Genomic DNA, 19,026 nt, shown 5'->3' with positions numbered 1-19,026 from the left:
AGGAGTCAAATCATATCGTCAAACAAAATTTCACACGTCACATCTGACATTTTGACAGGCGTACGCTGTCAAGTATCTGGCAAGGTGTCCTGAGATTACAATGAATCATTCCTTGTTACGGCGTTTATATCTTGGTTTAGATCGGAACAAAGGACAATTTGAAAGGTTTTATAATTTCGCACACAATACAATTATTTGAATTAAATATGTATTCAGTATCAAGTACAGTACATTTGGGCCGCCACTGACTAATCATATCAAATCTCGTTTTTGTCAAAACCAAACTACATCGTATGTTTTCAGTTAAATCTTTAATTAAAGCAATAAAAAAATAATTTCACTAAGACCTCTTTCTGTAAGCTGTCTGATTCTCCAGGTGACAGTTGGTGCTTTACTTACCAAACATCCTGTATACTCAGTTTCTCAGTTCATCAACTTACCAACTTCTCACATGTTATTTCTTAGTTTCTTAATTTCTCAGTTTATTACTCTGTTAATTTATTAGTAACTCATACGTTTAGAGTTCCATGTTTTCAGGTTTTTTGTTTTTCATCTTTCTCAGACTTATAACTTGTCAATTTCTGTTTCAGTATAGCAAACTCTTAATTTTAAAATTTCTCTTGTCAGTTTTTGGTCTCTTTCAAGTTTCTCAGTTTTCTATTTAGGTACTTACTTTTTTGGCACGATTTTAAAAGAAGTCTTAATTTTTTAAATTTTCGAATTTTCGTTTTTTCAACTTGCTCACTTTTTTATTTTGACATTTTTTTATGTTTACTTGTCTATATTCTCAGATTTATGCTTTCTCAATTTTTAGTTTTATGAAGTGCTCAGCTTCAAAGGTTCAGTTTCTTTGCTTCTCAGATTTTTTTTCAGTTTCTCAGTTTACCAATTTTCCAGTTTTTTAGATTTTCATATTTTTAACTTTTTAACTTTTTTAGTTTATTCATTCCAATTTTTTCAGTTAATTTGTTCAGGATTTCTCAATGTACAAAACTCAATTTTGGTTAAATACACCACCTTACGTAATTTCTAAAAGTTGTCTTGTATTATTAGTTTTTCGATATTGCCAAATTGTCATTTTTTAATTGTTCAGGTTCTCAAAAGTGTCTCAAAAGTTTAAATTCTCCAATTTTGAGATACTCAGATTTTGAATTTTGTCAAAGTTTTAGCTTCTGAGAATGCCACATTTTGGTTTTCAGTATCTTGTTCGTTTAGGTTCAGATTAGGAAAAATTAAAAAAAAGTACAAATATTTTTAGTTTTCTAATAAAATGTGTATTTAGGTAATCTTTTGATCTTAAAATAACGGAACAAAGAGTTTGTAGATTAAGATAAAACGATTAACAAACAATGTCGACATATTTCCAGTTATTTTTATTTTTAGACAAATCCTCTTATCAGATTTTGAAAAAAAAAACAAACAAACAAACAAATATAACCTTAATTGTAACCAGGCAACCAGTAAAGCACTCGTTAAATCAAGTCATCTGTTACTTTCAAGGTCCAATCAAAAGCGAGGTGGTGTGTGTGTAGTTTCGTTACTTTCTCCTGTGTGATCTGTTAACTGATTGGTTAGACAAAATTCCAAGGTTACTACTACTTGAATTATGAATGGGTTTGAATGAAACAACTTGTCAATGTTTGACATAACTATTGAACTCTTTCAGCCTTCAAATAAATTGTATGAAGACTCGAAATAATAAATCTTTGACTATCCATCTCCATCGGCTTCGTCTTTGGACTAACACTCAGTTTATAATTCTTGACAACCGACGCGATACCAATCTTTGACTGCATGGTACCAAACCTAGAACCTAAAACTCTCCAAGTTGACCACAGAGTCAAAACTCAAACTTGGTCAAACCTATACAGTTCCTAGGACCTTCACCAAAAGGTAGATAGGCGTACGGATGCCTACTCTTTTTGCCATCTTCACTGAACCTCTCCGGATCAAACTTTTGGGGCTCCGGGTAGTACTCTGGATCCATATGAAGCCCATACGGAGATATCAAAATGTGGGTACCTTTTGATATAGTCACATGAGTACCACGAAAGGTGTAGTCTTCTGTACAACGACGGTTGAGAGTGGTACCTGGCGGGTACTTCCTCAGGGTTTCTACAAGAAACGCGTACTGTGGTACTGAGTAAAAAATGCGTTACCTTCAAAGACCTGGCTTAGGTACGACATCTCCGACAGACTCTCATAAGAGATTTCATGGTCGTACTTCTCCAAGACCGTGGAAATCTCCTCTCGAAGCCGCTCTTGGTACTCTTCGTTCAGCGCCAATTCGTAGAGAGCGAACGACATAGTGGTGGCACTACTCTCAAACCCCGCCAAGAAGAACAAGAAGACTTGCGCCGCTATCTCGTCTAAACTTAAGTTGATAGTGTCTTTCATATCGATGAGAATCTGCAGGAAGTCGTTTCTCCGGTTCTGGTTCTGTTTCCGGAGTTCAACAGTGTCGGCTACTAACTTACAGAAGAACCTGCGGACGTCTTTGTTATTGCTGGTGAAGCGGAGGAACTTTGATGCTTTTGGAACGTTGGCTATACAAAAGGCACGGATCGACCTCCACAAGTCAAAGTAGAAGATTCTTTTTCCCATAGTCCGGAACTCGGCGTTCGGGTACTTGAAACTGTTGCATTCGATCCCGAAGGCGCAAGAACCGATGACATCGGTGGTGTACCGACCCATGATCTCCTTGATGTCGACTTCGTCGTGGCGACCAACAGCTTCCAACATATTGTTGCAGCACTTCTTCACCTCTTGGAACATCGCCTTCATCTTACTGGAGGTGAAAGTTGGAGTGAGTTTAACGCGGAGGTTTCTCCATTCGGTACCATCGACTGTAAACAAGTTGGCGCTGATTGGATCGTCCTCTTTGTTGAAATAGAACCCGCGATCGACGAAGAAGTTGAAGTCTTTTGACAGAACGTCTTTGATATACTCAGGATCCACGATGACCAAATTTGGCTCCGTCATCATGTAGACACCTCCAAGCTTCACTCCTTGGGATTTGAAGTAGTCGTAGAAGATCTTGCTCCTGATCCCTAGAGTAAACCCTTTGGGGAGGTACGGCTCATTGTTACCAAAAGGTACTCGCGGAGGCATCTGGTGCACGCCCTTCTTTGTCCAGTACTTGTAGCGCTGGTGGAAGAACGTCAAAACCACCAGGAAAACCGTCGTCAAGAAAATCAAAATTTTTGACACGGCGCTGTGTAAAAGGATCTCCATCTTGGACTGGTTCTAATGATAACTGGTGAAAAAACCTTCGTTTTATGCACAAACAATTATAAATGGTTACGATGCACAAGTTTGTTTATTCGTTTTGTTATCTGAGACTGTTTGGTTTTTTTCAATTTTATCAGTGGATTATGTATGTTCGAAGATTGTTATGGAAGTTATGAGGTTTGATAAGTTTGTTGCTTGTAATGGTGAAAAGTTGGGAAAGGAGTCGGCGGTGAAAGCGGAAAGGCATGTCTGAGATTAGTTTAAATTGACAAAAATTAAAAGCTACTGAATTCAATGACAGTTGTTAGTTTTTTTTGTGTCTGGATTCGATTGAAGGTTGAGCGTTAATTTAAAATTTTTCTAACTAGCCATAAAATTTGATGATTCTGTAATTTGGAGTTTCAAAAGACGGCTTAGTTTGAGATTTGGGAATTGGAAATCTTAGTAGAAAATAGAGTACATTAAATAATTTTGCTAATTTGAAATTTTCGATATTTTATTTGAAAAATTGAAATTTTGAAAAAACAAAAAATTAAAAATTTTATGTATAAAATTAAGGATTTTAGAATTTTTGACATTTGAGAAGTAAAAAATAATACATTTTGAGATATTGGCTGATGAAAATTTAGATTTAGATGCTCCAATTAGAGAATTTTGAGAGAAATTTGGAAGTTTTAATTATTGAGGATCTAGAAATTCTGAGATTCAGTGGTTTGAATATTTTAACATTTTAGAAGCATAAAAGAACAAATGAAGATTTGTAGATTACAAAGTTCAAAAATTTGGAATTTTAACAAATGAACATGCAAACAAGTAGATTTTTAAAAATTTAAAATTTTAAAATGTTGATATTTTAGATTTTTTGAACAATTAAAACGGATTTGGAGATTTGAAGCGACGACAGTTTTTTGATAAGATACAAATTTTGGAATTTGAAAGATCAAGATAGTTGAAAAAATGATTAGAACTGCGAAATAAAAATCTGCAGATTTGGAAACTAGAAAATTAGAAAATTTGGAGATTTGCATTACATAAGCGTAGAAAATTTGTAAATTAAAAATTTTGGATAATTAAAATTAATTTTAGGCATTTATAAGGTTGAAGGTTTTAGGTTGAAGGTTGAAGGTTTTGAATCGATGATTATATTGGGCGACTGAAAAAATTGGAAGATTTTAAACATTTGAAAATTGTTGAAATGTTGAAATTTTTGGACGTGTTTGAAAGTTTAAATAGTTGAATTTTTATATTTTAAAGTTTTAAATTTTTGAAAAGTTGGGAAAGAAGAAGAACGAAATTTATTTAAATTGAGTTATAAAAAAGGTTGGTAACTCGCAAATTGCAGACTTGAGACTTTAAAAATCAAATTTTAACCAATTGAAAGTTTCTAAATTAAGTCAGTATTATATAAAAAAATTGAAATATGTAGATTTGCATATTGAAAAGTTAAAAAAAATGTGGAAATTTCAAAATACGAAAACTAAATTTTATAAAATGGCAATTTTTGAGATTTTGAAACATTAAAATTAAATTTTTTATTTGAAGCTATAAAATGATCAAGAGATCAAATAAAAACTCATTCTTAGTTGGCTTTGAAATTTTAAGACATGACTTTGATTGAAGGAACAGTCTTTTGTTTCTGTCAAGTCATTTGACGTTGGCAAAGTGGAAATTTTGTGAAAATTTTAATGAACGATTTTGACAGCGCTGTTATTTTTGATTTATATGAAGTTTAAAGCATAAAGTTTTGTTGTAAAAAACTAACTACAACACGTGGTCTTGCTTTTTATTATTTGCATTTCAAGACAGTTTTCATCTTATAACCTTTAAATTGGCAGCTGTCAAAGTGATCATTAAAGACACGTTGTGGAATTCCAAAGGTAACTAAGGTTGATTTTTATTTTATCTCTCAATACATACAAGGTGTTTATAAATGTTTCTAGCATCAAGGGTGGCTCTGGAATTCCTGTCGTGCACTACTTTGCCGCTTTGTTTTCATAATGAATATAACTATCTTGAAAATTATTTATAATGTTTTTTACGTCAACGACGTTTCTGTTACGGTTTTGTGTCCAAATTTTGAATTTTCAGATTTTAAACCATAACTAGAACAGTTTTCGTCTCAAAACTTACTTCGCTCTATGATTGAGGTTAACTACAAATGTCAGTTGAAAAATCTAAACCCACATTTATAATGAGCGGCAAATGTCTTTGACATTTCATAGCCACCCTTGATGCTAGAAACATTTATACACACCTTGTATTTGGACGAATTATTACAAAATTTTAACATTTTAAAATTTGAAAATTCAGAATTTTGAAAATAGAAAAGTTTGATATTTTGATAACATTCAATTTTGAACGGTAAGAGTTTGGAGACTTGGAAATTAAAAATTTAGACTTTTTATAACTTTACTTAAAAATATTCGTAAGTTACGAATTTTTGTTGTTTAGCCGTTTATAAATGTGGACATTTTAGTTAGATGCGAATAGTTAAAAATTGAATTTTGAAAGTTCGAAACATTTTTTGTATTAGGCTTGAAATTGAAACAAACTTAAAAAATTAAAAAAAAATACAAAAATACGACAAAAACAAGTCCAAACTCGAATTCAAAGCTTCAAGGCTCTTAAATGACGTGACAAATTATTTAATCTATTAATGCGACAATTTCAGATAATAAACAGCAAAAATTGTGAATTATGTCTAATTTGTCCGACACAATGTCAGTTATAAAATAGAAAAACAGTTACTCAGCTGAAAATAATGTCACAAAGGTGAAAGAAAATATCTCTAAAATCCATTAAAATAGTCAAAAAAATGTCAAAGTTCAAAGTAAAGAACATTCATTGCACAAACAAGATAATTTTGCCAATTTTTTATTTCTCTGTCTTTTTATTACATTATTTTCTTAATTATTTATATTCTGAGTTTTTTTTTAATTATAATAAACATAGGTAACCACAAATATGCTTTATTGGCAGTGTTGCTAACATAATTTTTTCGACTACAACCAAATTCCATTACACTTTTTCAACATTTAGAAAAATTTTCTCCTTCGTATTCAACATGAAAGTATACGGATCAAACTCCACCGGTGGATTAATCGGACTGACAGAAACCCGGAAATCCTTGATGATGCTGGAAATCCCAATCTTTGACTGCATCAACCCAAACCTCAACCCTATACAATTCCTAGGACCATCCCCAAAAGGAAGATGAACAAACTGGTGGCGATCCTTCTTCTTCTCCTCCGTGAACCTCTCCGGATCGAACTTCTCCGGTTCCGGGTAAAACTCCGGATCCGTATGAAGACCCAACGTCGATATAAGCACCGGAGTTCCCGCTTCGATCTCCACGTTGGTACCTCGAAGAATATAGTTTTTGGTGCAGCGCCGGTTGAGGGTGGTCAAAGGCGGGTACTTCCTCAGAGTTTCTAAAAAAATCTAGTAGAGTTCTTCAGTTGTGGAATTTCAAACTTACCATCGACGACTTGTTGTAGGTACTTCATCTCGTTCAAGCTCTCGTAGGTAATTTCGTTGTCGTACCTCTCCAGGACGTCGCTGACCTCCTGGCGCAGCGTCCTCTGGATCTCCGGGTTCTTCCCGAGCTCGTACAAAGCAAAAGTCATCGTGGTCGAGCTCGTCTCAAACCCAGCAGCGAAGAACAAGAAGACCTGTGCGGTAATCTCATCGATGGTCAAACTATACGCGTCCTTCAAGTCCATCAAGATCTGCAAGAAGTCGTTTCTGTGGATGTTGTTGTCTTTGCGCATCTTCACAGTATCCTCCACGATCCCCTTGAAGAAGTCTTGTACTTCTTTAGTCACTGAAGTTAGCCCCAGTTTTAAAGACAGTCGCGGGAGGTTCATCGACATGAAGGCTTTGAGCGACCCCCAGATGCTGTACTTGAAGATGTCTCTGCCCATTCTTCGGAATTCGGCGTCGGGGTGCTTAAAACTGTTGCATTCAATACCAAAGGCGCAAGAACCGATGACGTCGGTGGTGAACCTCCCGAGGAGTTCTTTGATTTCGATGTCTTCGCCGGTCTGTCTTTCTAGAGCGGTTTTCATGTTGTTACAACACTCCACGACTGTTTGGAACATCATTTTCATCTTCCCGGAAGTAAAAGTTGGCGTGAGTTTGACTCGGAGGTTCCTCCACTGGGTACCATCAAGAGCAAACAAATGGGCACTGATAGGATCATCCTTTTCGTTGTAATAGAACCCGCGATCGACGAAGTGTTGGAAGTCCTTCGTTAAGACATCTTTGACGAGTTCTGGGTCCACCACCACCAAATTCGGCTCAGTTACCAAGTAAACTCCTCCGAATTTCTCTCCTCGGGACTTAAATTCGGTGTAGAACTTCTGACTGAGAGTACCTACAGACAGACCTTTTGGTAGGAGGATGTTGGTATTACCTAGGGGAAACCGCGGTTTGATAGTTGGCACCCCTTTCTTTGTCCAGTAGTTGTAGGATCGGTGGAAATAATTCGCCACCAGGAGGACGATGGTTGTTACCACCAAAAGAACTTCTGTTAACGTGTCTTGGAGAAAAACGCTCATCGTGGGTTGCAGCTCAAGACAAACTAAATGAAGAAAACGCCGATGAAACTATTTAAAGAGCGTCGTCATGATAAGATAAAGAAGAGAAAAATGTTTGAGCGATTGAGCGGCCTGTGGGGTTTGAAGTCGGTTGGTAGCACTGCAGTTTGACAGGTTGAGGTAAAACGTCAAGGTCATTAATAAAAGTCGATGGAAACAGGGCTGCCTTACTAAATCAGACTAAATTTACCTATAATCCGTGAAATAACAATTAGTTAGATCGAATAAATTGGTTTGACAATATTTTTTTTAATTTGTAATGAGAAAATACGTCGCATCAACACTGTTGCATCATGTCGCCAGTTATCGCGCCGGCTATAATTAAATTTCATGGTACCAACTTTAAAAAAATGAAGCACCCCAGATAACCAAACTTGATAACGCCGACATTTATTGGCTCGCAGTCAGTGCAGTACCTCACACAATGCTCGACTTTTGGTCCCAACTTGTTCTTCTGGTGTCAACAGTTACCATCGCTGTTGTCCTCTACTTCCGCTATGCCTACGAGTACTGGGCGAAGAAAGGGGTGTACACCATCACACCCCATTTTCCTCTGGGGAACACCAACATGGTACTACCCAAAGGGTTTTCCGTGGGCATCCTCACCAAGAAGTTCTACGACGAGTTGAGAGAAAAAGGGCTGAAATTCGGAGGAGTTTACTTCGTCACTGAGCCGCACTTGGTGGTGGTGGACCCGGAGTACGTCAAAGACATCATGAGTACCGATTTCCAGCACTTCGTCAATCGAGGTTTCTATTTTAACAAGAAGAGCGATCCGTTGAGCGCCCACTTGTTTGCTATAGAAGGAGGAGACTGGAGGAATCTTCGGATTAAGTTAACACCGACTTTCACTTCTGGTAAGATGAAGATGATGTTCCATATTGTAATCAAGTGTGCGAACTACATGAAAGAGGCCATCGATGGTTCCTTAGGGCAAGACCTCGACATTAAAGAGATTATGAGTCGGTTTACCACCGACGTCATCGGGTCCTGCGCTTTTGGTATTGAATGCAACAGTTTCACGCATCCCGACGCCGAGTTTCGACGCATGGGGCAGAAGCTCTTCGAGTACAACTTGTGGGAGAGCGTGAAGGCTTTCTTCATGTTGAATTTACCAGAGTTGTCGGTCAAGCTGGGGATACCATCGAACAAGAAAGACATCCAGAAGTTCTTCATGGGGACGATTCGAGACGCGGTACAACTCCGCGAGGAGAACAAGATCACGAGGAAAGACTTTTTGCAGCTTTTGATTGAGTTGAAGAACACAACAGATTTTAATTTGGATGAGGTGAGCGCGCAAGCCTTCCTCTTCTTTATTGCCGGTTTCGAGACGAGCTCCACCACCATGAACTTCGCGCTGTATGAGCTCGCCAAGAATCCAGAGGTTCAACAGAAGCTAAGAGAGGAAGTGGTGAGAGTCTCTGGGGACTACGGTGGTGAAATTACCTACGATGGTTTAATGGAGATGAAGTACCTCGCTCAAGTTATCGATGGTAAGTCTCTTCGTCTTTGGCTCGTCTTTTAAGACTTCTTTCAGAGACCCTGAGGATGTACCCTCCTTTGGCGACCCTCAATCGCCGCTGCTTCAAGAAGTATACTCTTCGCGACACTGATATAACTATAGAGGAAGGTACAAGAGTACTGATTTCCACTCTTGGGCTCCATATGGATCCAGAGTACTTTCCGCAGCCTGAGAAGTTCGATCCGGAAAGATTCAACGAGGAGAATAAGAAAGGAAGACACTCGTTCGTGCATTTGCCATTTGGTGATGGTCCTAGGAATTGTATAGGTGAGGTGGTACCGAAAAAATTGTACTAAATTGATTGAATTGATTTTAGGCTTAAGGTTTGGACAGATGCAGTCAAAAATTGGTGTTGCGACGGTCATCAAGAACTTTAGGTTGAGTGTTAGCCCTTCGACAAAGCCTATCGAGTTTGATCCCTACGTCTTCTTGCTTTGCAGCATTAATAAGATTTATTTGAAGGCCGAAAAAGTGTAGATTATTTGGATTTGAATTTACAAAAAATGTAGCTTGAGTAAAAACTAGTGTTTTCGGTTTTTTCTTTGATAGAAAATGATAGAACAAAATGATAGAAATAAATATAATTAAACATATTTCTTTTAATCTTATCTGGTAACAAAATAAATTGAACAATTATTGTCATATTTATTATTATTGTGTTACGTATTCAAGGCTCTTTTAAATGTGGTAATAAATTATTGTACATGTCATTTTGTCTAATAGAAAAAAAGATAGAATAATACTTTATAGCTTGCAAAAACAAGTTTACGGTTCAAGTAGAAGATATAGAGGAAATAAATATAAGAAAATATAAATAAATAAAAAAATAGATTTGTTCGAAAAATTGAAAAAGTTTGTACATACACTCAATTCAATAAACGCCTCAAAGGTAAGACGTCCAATTACTTTCGTCGCATTAGCAAAAAAATAACTTCCTGAAATTAACAAAACATTTTGAAAATTGTATTTTGAGTTTATTCTCTAAATAAAAAATTCAAACATTTTATTATTTAGTTCTAAAACTCTATAATTTAGTAAACTTTAATAAGTGTCTCTGAAGTAAAATTTCACCATCGGATTTACAGAATTTACATATTAAATTTTGGGTTTGTTCTGTAAAGAAAAAATTCAAAAGTTTCTGTTTATTGTTCAAAATTTTGAAATTTAGTACACTCAGTTCAATAAACGTCTTTAGACTAATACGGCCAATTAATTTCATTACGTTTAGAAAATTACAAGGAAATTTACCAAATTGGATTTTGAGTTTATCTTTCAATTAAAAAATTAAAAAAAAAATTTTTGTTTTAAAATTTTGTTAATTAGTACACTTGATAAGTGTTGATTTTTGTTCTAAAATCTTAAAATTTAGTACACAAAATAAAATCCTCTAGAGTAAATAATTTCACTGCAAATTTTGGATTTGCAGAGTTTAAAAATTAGATTTTGAGTTCATCGTCCAAATAAAAAATTCAACATTTTTTTTTAGTTTTAAAATTGAGTTTTTTAGTACACTTAATAAATGTCTCTAAAGTATAAGTTTATTAGGTTTTATAGCTCTAGTGTTAAAAGAGTCAAATTAATAGAATTTTATTTAAAATTTTAGATTTTGAGTGGTCCATAAATAAAAACTCTAAAATTTTTGTTTTTTGTTCTAAAATTTTGAAATTTAGCACACTTAGTATGTGTCTCTAAAGTAACAATCTCTCAAAATTTCATGACTAACGTTGAAACTTTCAGATTAAAACAAATTAATACATTTTGAACCTTGAGTTTTGTTCTATAAATGAGACTCGAAAATTCTTGTTTCTTATTGGAAAATTTGAAGTTTAGTACACTTAATAATCGTCTCTAGACTAAAACGCTCTATTAATTTTATTGACATGTTGAAGTTGAAAATTTGTTGAAGTTATTAATCACATAAAAAACTCTAAAATACTTTATTTTAGTTCTACAATTTTGTTATTAAGAACTTTTAAAGTGTCTCAAAAGTAATAAAATCCACCAAGTTTTATAGCTTTAGCAATAAAACTGCCAAATTTACGGAATTTTATTCAAAATTTTGATTTTGATTTCGTCTAATAAATAAAAAATTTTGAAATTTTTGATTCTTGTTCTAAAATTTTAAAATTTAGCACACTTAATAAACATTTCTAGAACAAGACGTTTAATAAATTTCAGTGCATGAGTTTGAAAATTTTCATTAAAAATTAAATTTTGACTTCATCGTCTAAATAAAAAATTCAGAAATCTTTTCTTTTACTTCTAAAATTTTGTAATTTAGATCACATAATAAGTGCCTCTAAAGTAATAAATTCACCAAGTTTTATAGTTTTAGCATAAAAACTGTGAGATTTTTTTTAATTTTTGAGTTTTTTCATAAACGAAACATTCTAAAATTCATGTTTCATGTTTTAACATTTGAGAATTTTGTACACTGGTTAGGTTACTAAGTTGTTTACAAAATTTTATTGTTTTAGAATAAAAATTGCCGAACTTGCCGAATTTAATCTAAAATGTTCTATTTTGATTTGGTTCAACAAATAAAAATTCTAAATTTTTTATTTTTTGTTCTAAAATTTGATAATTCAGTGGGGTCAATAAACAGTTTTAAAGGCATAAGTTCACTAAATTTCATAGCTTTAGCGTTAAAACTATTAGATTTACAAACTTTAATTCAAAATTTTGATTTTTGAGCTTGCTAAATAAATGAAAAATTGTAAAAGTTTTGATTCTCGTTTTAAAACTTTGAAATTTAGTAGGTACACTTAATAACCGTTTCTGAAATAAGACGTCTAAGCAATTTCATTCCATTTGCATAAAAACTGTTAGATTTTTGTATTTTATATTTTGAGTTTATCTTTAAAATGAAGAATTTAAAGTTTTCTATTTAATTTTTAGTTCTAAAATTCTGTAATGTAAAACACTTGATAAGTGACTTTATGCAAATTAATAAATTCTCCAAATTTGATCGCTTTGACGTTTAAATTAAGGGATTTACAAAAGTTAACACAAAATTTTCGATCTTAATTTTACAAAAATTAATTGAATCTAAAATCTGTATATTTTGTATTAAAATTTTGGGATTTAGTACACTTAATGAACACCCCTAAAGTAATAAGTGAACCAAATTTTTATTGTTCCAACATGGAAACTGTTGTATTTACAGAATTAAAAAAAATGAATTTGGTGTTCAATTTTCCCTTTTTTTAGTAAGTATTAAAATTCTGTAATTTGAGACACTTAATAAGAGCATCTAAAATAATACGTCTAGCAAATTTCATGGCTTTGACGTTAAGTCTGTGACATTTATATAATTAAATAAGAATTTTTTTATTTTTATTCGGTTCAACAAAGAACAATATTTAAAATTCGTACTTTTTGTTTTAAAATTCTTATATTTAGTAGACTTAATAAGAAGTTCTTAGATAATAAATCCACCAAATTTTTTTGCTTTTGGTTTAATTTTACAGAACTAATTAAATTAAATAAAGAATTTTGATTTTTGAGTTCAGTCAAAAAATAAAAAACTTTAAAATTTTTACTTGTTGTAGTGGAAATCTGAAATTTAGTACACTTTTTAAGTGGTTTCAAATTAATAAGTACACAAAATTTCATGACTTTACGGTAAAATTCGTGAAACTTACAGAATTTAATAAAAAAAAATAATTTCGTTTTTGTTATAAAATCAAATCCGTATTTTTGAATCTAAAAATTTGAAATTTAGTACACTCAAAAACCACCTTTAAAGCATTAAATGCTACAAATTTTATTACTTTGGCGTAAAAACTGCCGAAGTTACAAACAAACGTTTTCTTTACGTATCAACGGCAAGCAAAACGAGCTGAACTTCTATACAATTTGACTTGTACAGGCAGGCTGTGACTTTCAATAAGATGTTGGTGACACTGTCAATCAATGTCATTTTAAGTGTCATTTTAAAAGTAAAGTCATGGCTTCCTCAATTATCTATCCATTTCAGGCAGAATTAACTTCTACCTTGTGGTTACTATAATAGTTGCAATTAAATGTAAATGGATCTTATCAGTTGTAGCATAAAAAATAAAAATTGATAATGAAAACAATAATGTAATACTTTTATTTGGGTTATTTTCACTTATCGTAGGAAGCGAAAACTGTGTACAAACAGGATTCAAATAGTCGCTGTTGAGCAACACTAGCAAATAAAAAAAAAGGGCTTTTTTATGGAAGATACCGTCCTTGAAATCGTGTTATTCTTATCAACTTGTGTCTTTCTTATCATTACTTACGTCAATAACGCGCACACCTACTGGGAGAAGAAAGGAGTCGCAACCATCCGACCACACTTCTTGCTAGGTAACGCCAACACATTTTTTCCCAAAGGCTTCTCCATAGGTACCCTCAGCAAACGCTTCTACGATAACTTCAAAGCTCGTGGGGAGAAATTTGGGGGAGTTTACTTAGTCACCTCCCCAACCCTAGTCATCGTGCATCCAGACTACATCAAAGACATCCTGGTCAAAGACTTCCACCACTTCGTCGACCGTGGAGTGTACCATAACAAGAAAGACGACCCTTTAAGCGCACATCTCTTCAGCATCGACGGTCAAGACTGGAAGAACATGCGAAGGAAATTAACACCAACTTTCACTTCCGGTAAAATGAAGATGATGTTTCACTCCATGGTGGAGTGCTGCGGGTACATGAAAGACGCCATTGAAGCGCGTCCTGGTGAAGATTTCCACATCAAGGAGTTCCTCGGGAGGTTCACCACCGATGTCATCGGCTCTTGCGCCTTCGGGATTGAATGCAACAGTTTTAAGTACCCCAACGCCGAATTCCGAAGAATGGGAAAACGGATCTTCGAGTACGAAATCGTGAAGGCGTTTCGAGCGTTCTTCTTGATGAACCTCCCGAAGATGTCTTTGCAGCTCGGGTTCAAACACACCACTAAAGACGTTAGAAAGTTTTTCTGTACCATCGTCGCCGATACTGTTAAACTTCGAAAGGAAAAGAATGTTAGAAGAAACGACTTCTTGCAACTGTTGATTGATATAAAAGATGATTCGGGTTTAACTTTGGAGGAGATGGCCGCGCAGGTTTTTCTGTTCTTCATTGCTGGCTTTGAGACGAGCGCCACTACTATGACTTTCGGGTTGTACGAAGTAGCGAGAAATTCCGAAGTGCAGAAGAAGTTGAGGGAGGAGGTGAACGAAGTCGTCAGGAAGTACAATGGAGAAATTGCCTACGAAGCGCTCGCGGAGATGAAGTACTTGGAACAGGTCATCGAAGGTAAGAATCTGTTTTCGTAATCTTCTGTTACCAGTTTCTTTGCGCAGAAACCCTGAGAATGTATCCTCCTGTAACAACCATCAATCGCCGCTGCACCAAAGACTACACTCTCCGAGACACCAACATTAATATCCCCAAAGGAACCCCCATTCTCATCTCAACTTTGGGCCTCCACATGGACCCGGAATTTTACCCTCAATCGGAGAAATTCGACCCTGGACGATTCGCCGAAGAGACTAAGAAGAAGAACAAACACTCATTCGTGTATTTACCGTTTGGAGAAGGACCCAGAAACTGCATAGGTTGGTGGTAACTACTCAAAGACAACTAATTTCTTCGTTTTCTTAGGTCAGAGGTTCGGTTTAATGCAGAGTAAGATTGGCATCGCCACAATGGTGCAAAATTTTGAATGGTCGGTCAGCCCGGCGACAAAACCGGTGGAGTTCCATTCGACCATGTTTTTGTTAAATTTCCTGCACCCTGTTTATCTCCGGGGGCGCAAATTGTGAGGGAAAAACGGGATAATCGGGAGAGGAATGTTGCCATGTTGACACGCGCAATGTTGGTTGCCTACCTCATAAAACAAAATTTAAATAATTGCAATTTCGCTGAACTACTTGTATTTATTCATTGAAATAAAGAATTTAGTTTGATTTTTGAGTGAAAATTGTTTGGAATTAATACAAATCAAAATATATTATTGATTTTGACTATATGGTGCACATGAAGCCATAATGAAAAGAAGTCGGTAACAGGGGGCGTAGCTCAGATGGTAGAGCGCTCGCTTAGCATGCGAGAGGTACCGGGATCGATGCCCGGCGCCTCCACTTTTTTTTTCGTAGTATCAATACCCCATAATTATTACCCTATTTATAACCAACCACTGATAGAGAAAATACCTATTTTTATTGATTTTTATCAAAAATCCTGTCAATAATGAAAAACGTAATTATCTTCAAGGTCATATTTATCCCCAGCCAACCCCGACTCGTCTCAAACATTTGAAACTCGCACCGCCACTGCGCATGCGCAGCACATTTACCCAAGTCTCCCATTCCAAGAAGTCTTCAAGTTGAACCGCAACAATGGTCAGTTGTTAGTTTCCCACGAGGAGGTTAGGTGCGTTGTGTCGAAAAAGTGCAGTGTTACCAAGCGTTCAATTAAAACTAACCAAAATGAAGTGATTTCCACGGATTATCGGAAAATCGGACGAGGTAAGAGACCGTGTTGAATCGCAGGCGGCGTGGGCGATGACGTTACCAATAGCAACCAACAAACAATAACCTCTAAGCGGAAATATTAATCATGGGGGGCTGGGAATTTTTGGGATGTGGTTATGTTGAGTCGATAATGGGTGCGATGGTACCGACCGGCACTTGTAGGGTACTTTTTTGAGGGGAATTGGTACTTTGGAGAAAGCCGGGTCTGGAAACCATCTGCGGCGGCAGATGTTTTTTGAGACGGATTGAGTTTCGCCCTAAGTTGGCTGTGAAAGAGGGCTTTGTGTGGTGATCAAGAAGGCTGGGTGATAGGGGACAGTGGGATACGTTGAGTTGGAGGGTATGGGAATTATTGAGCTGCGGAGTTCTTGTGCTGGAATTTTGATATTTAGAATGCAAAAAGTGTTTTAAGAATAATTTTGAAAATCTAATTTAAAACTTTCTATGATTTCACTGCATCTTTGCGTTATTTTGTGTAAGTTTCTCATTCCTAGAGATTCTAAACATTATATTAAATAGAATTTTAGTTTTCTAAAATTTCGGGGAATTTTTGGAATTAAAAAGTAGAACATTGTTTCTTCAGAAAATATTAAAAAAAATTAAGTTTTCGGTCATTGTTTCAGAGAATATAAAAATTAAATTATACAAATAAATTAATAAATATTATGGATTTTCGAAAATTTTTGGGATTTTATAGGTCCGATAAAATCTCCAGTTCCTAACATTTACACCGACGTAACATTTTATTTAGTCATTTAATAGATATTCTAATAAAAATTTGAGGAATTCTAAAATTTTTCAAATTTTTTTAGCATAACCAAAATTTGAATACTTGTTTTCCAAAAATTCTAAGAAAATTTTAGAAATTGTTGTCCAAACCAATGTTCTATGGCTTTTAGAGTTTTTTAAAGGAATTGTAGTAATGCTAAATTTGATGAAAATCCAGGCTTACAGGCTGTATAATAAAATTTTGAAAATTTTTATTTTTAGTTTTCTGAAACTTTTGTTTTTCGCTCCACATTTTTGTAATTTGGGACTTTTAACTAACAAGACAAATTTAATTGTTGTATCATTAAAACATTTTGAAAGTTTACGGTGCTAAAATTGAAAATTTGTTTCTACGATTCGAGTTCAAAATTTGGTCAAGTTTTTTATGTTTTTTATATTTTATAATATATTGTCAAAATACCCAAATTGTCAAAATACCCAAAAATTAATAACATTCTAAAAACTTTAGATTGATTTCAAAATTTTGAAAAATTTGTTTATTTAGTTAGATTATTTTGTCTTTATGACGACGCCAAATTTCATAATGTATCATCAGAACTACCCAAATTGCAATGCGTAATAAAAATTTTTCAAATTTTCAATTTTCAAAACTCGTCTTTTACGTTACATGATTTTGTCTTCATGACGACCTCAAATTTGTGCTAATATATTGTCAGAACTGCATAAATTGCAAATTTTGAAATTTTTTTTGGGTTTTTCTGAAATTTCGAAACTGTCTAAAATTTGTCTTTCTTTCAGATTTTTGTAATTAGACACTTTCTATAAGGTGGTTATAAATAGTATTGTAGTCTTAGAAGCGTCGACACCAAGAAAGATGTCAAAATTTTATAAAAATAAAAAGGTTGCAAAATTTTAAAAATTTACAAAATTAGTCTTTTTCGTAATATAATTTTGTTTTCAAAAACTGGACGTAAGTAGTGACTTCCGAAGCTTTAGCACCACGAAAATTCTCAGAATTTTAGAACAATCAATTTAGAAGTGGCTTGAATGTGATCATCACACTTTGTAATGAAATTTCGATCCCATTTTTCATGTTCCACGTCATAAATAATAATTTCGCGCCCACTCCTAGCAAACTTGCTTCACAAATCAATTAAAATGTTATTAATACATTGATGATTGCAAACTTTATTTATCATTAAATCTGAACATGTTGCTACTAATGGCGTAATCTGTTTAGTTTCACAACACGTAAATTTTTCAAGTCAGCTCCAGACAACAACACGACTTGTTTAATGTTTTCGACAAGAAAAATAAGATTTTTGTGACAGTTTCAATGTTTTAATATCCGACTTGAGCAAGGTTGTCCAGTTGAACGATATCAACTAGTAGAACCCCATTAGAAAGTCTTGATCCACTTGATAAAAGTCACTTGAATTTTTTACCAGAACATTTCACGTTGACTCAGATCTGGCGATTGCGACGTAACAATTCAGAGTTTGACAGAACCCGACTCAAGGCCACGATTATCCATAAGTGCACTTGGAATTATCTTGGGTCAGATAACTTTTTGTTATTAGAAACAAAATACCACAGATACGTTGAACTTCGCTGTTTTTCTTCTGACGGTCACATCCGGCTCGAAGGACCACTTGCAACGACCTTGAGACCGGTTGATTACATAGTGGGCGCTTGTAATGCCAGGAATTACATCAAAGGCCGCATTTTTGCCAAATCTAAAGTGCAATTGAAATTGTGTCATTGCAAGTAACCCAATTCCGAAATTTGCGGAAGATTACAGGGACTTTTTATTGGTTGTAAAATCATGTTTATTTTGACGCGTTTGATAATGTTAACGGTGCAGCTTGTAAAATAGAGCAAACATGAGTAAATGTGTCTCTGTGAAAGAAAAAGTAAATTTATCTTGATTTATTCGCTTCGGTTGGTTAAGTGGTTTTAAGTTAAGTAGGTCAGACTTACGATTTCTGTACTGTGACTTAAATTTGGTTGGATTTATGCGCAGAAATTTGAGTCGAAGTCGTGTGCGGTGAGTATAAATAAAGTCTATGAATAAGTCGAGTCGGAAGAATTTTAAGGCTTCCGGTTACGTGCTATTTTCGGGCGAGATTGTCGAGAAAATGATTTTTTGGATTTTTTTTTGGTCGGTTTCAAATTTTATTTCTGATTTTTCGAGGATTTAGAAATCTTTATAGTTTATATTTTTATTTTTTTTAATCTTAGTCCTTTTAGAAATTCAGATTTTTGAAATATTGATTTTAATTTAAAAAGGCAATGAAGTTTTAACGCGATAACAACGAAATTTGGGAAAGTTATAACTTACGACTCTAGAAAATTTTAAAATTCTAGGAATAAGAAATTTGCATTTATAATTCATTTAGGATAAACACGAAGGTTATAAATAACATTGAGTTGATTTGTAACTTCATATTTCTAA

General features: G+C 34.4%; 5 protein-coding genes and 1 non-coding gene across 6 annotated transcripts in view; 4 read left to right on the top strand and 2 right to left on the bottom strand.

The window, feature by feature from the left end:
- Positions 1-1,251: 1,251 nt before the first annotated feature.
- Positions 1,252-3,333, bottom strand: LOC148177064 (putative cytochrome P450 6a23). The gene is made up of 3 exons (XM_088032205.1): positions 2,160-3,333; positions 1,864-2,115; positions 1,252-1,813 (listed from the first exon to the last, which is right to left on the bottom strand). Exons 1-3 carry the CDS (start codon positions 3,232-3,234, stop codon positions 1,650-1,652), a joined length of 1,491 nt encoding a protein of 496 aa, XP_087888331.1. The 5' UTR covers positions 3,235-3,333; the 3' UTR covers positions 1,252-1,649.
- A 2,756-nt stretch (positions 3,334-6,089) lies between these two features.
- Positions 6,090-8,145, bottom strand: LOC148177063 (cytochrome P450 6a8-like). Its single transcript, XM_088032608.1, has 2 exons — positions 6,710-8,145; positions 6,090-6,662 (listed from the first exon to the last, which is right to left on the bottom strand). Exons 1-2 carry the CDS (start codon positions 7,788-7,790, stop codon positions 6,250-6,252), a joined length of 1,494 nt encoding a protein of 497 aa, XP_087888734.1. The 5' UTR covers positions 7,791-8,145; the 3' UTR covers positions 6,090-6,249.
- Positions 8,146-8,205: 60 nt separating this feature from the next.
- Positions 8,206-9,995, top strand: LOC148177062 (cytochrome P450 6a2-like). Its single transcript, XM_088032609.1, has 3 exons — positions 8,206-9,322; positions 9,367-9,618; positions 9,668-9,995. Exons 1-3 carry the CDS (start codon positions 8,254-8,256, stop codon positions 9,826-9,828), a joined length of 1,482 nt encoding a protein of 493 aa, XP_087888735.1. The 5' UTR covers positions 8,206-8,253; the 3' UTR covers positions 9,829-9,995.
- A 3,483-nt stretch (positions 9,996-13,478) lies between these two features.
- On the top strand, positions 13,479-15,159 carry LOC148177061 (putative cytochrome P450 6a23). The gene is made up of 3 exons (XM_088032356.1): positions 13,479-14,622; positions 14,670-14,924; positions 14,971-15,159. Exons 1-3 carry the CDS (start codon positions 13,554-13,556, stop codon positions 15,129-15,131), a joined length of 1,485 nt encoding a protein of 494 aa, XP_087888482.1. The 5' UTR covers positions 13,479-13,553; the 3' UTR covers positions 15,132-15,159.
- A 217-nt stretch (positions 15,160-15,376) lies between these two features.
- On the top strand, positions 15,377-15,449 carry TRNAA-AGC (transfer RNA alanine (anticodon AGC)). Its single transcript has one exon. It is a non-coding gene; the product is annotated as a tRNA-Ala (tRNA).
- A 197-nt stretch (positions 15,450-15,646) lies between these two features.
- LOC148177058 (uncharacterized) overlaps positions 15,647-19,026 on the top strand; it is a 47,938-nt gene continuing 44,558 nt past the window's right edge. Inside the window, exon 1 of the mRNA XM_088032755.1 lies at positions 15,647-15,836. The gene's annotated coding sequence lies outside the window, so the exon portion shown is untranslated. The remainder of the gene's footprint in view (positions 15,837-19,026) is intronic.

Source organism: Gnatocerus cornutus, chromosome 3 (genome assembly GCF_029298725.1).
Source record: "Gnatocerus cornutus isolate USDA-ARS CGAHR chromosome 3, icGnaCorn1.1, whole genome shotgun sequence".
Classification (NCBI taxonomy): domain Eukaryota; kingdom Metazoa; phylum Arthropoda; class Insecta; order Coleoptera; family Tenebrionidae; genus Gnatocerus; species Gnatocerus cornutus.
This window is presented reverse-complemented; position numbering and strand designations above follow the sequence as displayed.

Bases quoted from the DNA above. Each gene is read 5' to 3' on its own strand.
- LOC148177064 (XM_088032205.1), bottom strand. From the start codon at position 3,234: ATGGAGATCCTTTTACACAGCGCCGTGTCAAAAATTTTGATTTTCTTG. The intron at 2,116-2,159 runs GTAACGCATTTT...CGTTTCTTGTAG, and splicing joins CCTAAGCCAGGTCTTTGAAG to AAACCCTGAGGAAGTACCCG. The intron at 1,814-1,863 runs GTTTGACCAAGT...GGAGAGTTTTAG, and splicing joins AGGTCCTAGGAACTGTATAG to GTTCTAGGTTTGGTACCATG.
- LOC148177063 (XM_088032608.1), bottom strand. From the start codon at position 7,790: ATGAGCGTTTTTCTCCAAGACACGTTAACAGAAGTTCTTTTGGTGGTA. The intron at 6,663-6,709 runs GTAAGTTTGAAA...AGATTTTTTTAG, and splicing joins CCTACAACAAGTCGTCGATG to AAACTCTGAGGAAGTACCCG.
- LOC148177062 (XM_088032609.1), top strand. From the start codon at position 8,254: ATGCTCGACTTTTGGTCCCAACTTGTTCTTCTGGTGTCAACAGTTACC. The intron at 9,323-9,366 runs GTAAGTCTCTTC...GACTTCTTTCAG, and splicing joins CCTCGCTCAAGTTATCGATG to AGACCCTGAGGATGTACCCT. The intron at 9,619-9,667 runs GTGAGGTGGTAC...AATTGATTTTAG, and splicing joins TGGTCCTAGGAATTGTATAG to GCTTAAGGTTTGGACAGATG.
- LOC148177061 (XM_088032356.1), top strand. From the start codon at position 13,554: ATGGAAGATACCGTCCTTGAAATCGTGTTATTCTTATCAACTTGTGTC. The intron at 14,623-14,669 runs GTAAGAATCTGT...TTCTTTGCGCAG, and splicing joins CTTGGAACAGGTCATCGAAG to AAACCCTGAGAATGTATCCT. The intron at 14,925-14,970 runs GTTGGTGGTAAC...TCGTTTTCTTAG, and splicing joins AGGACCCAGAAACTGCATAG to GTCAGAGGTTCGGTTTAATG.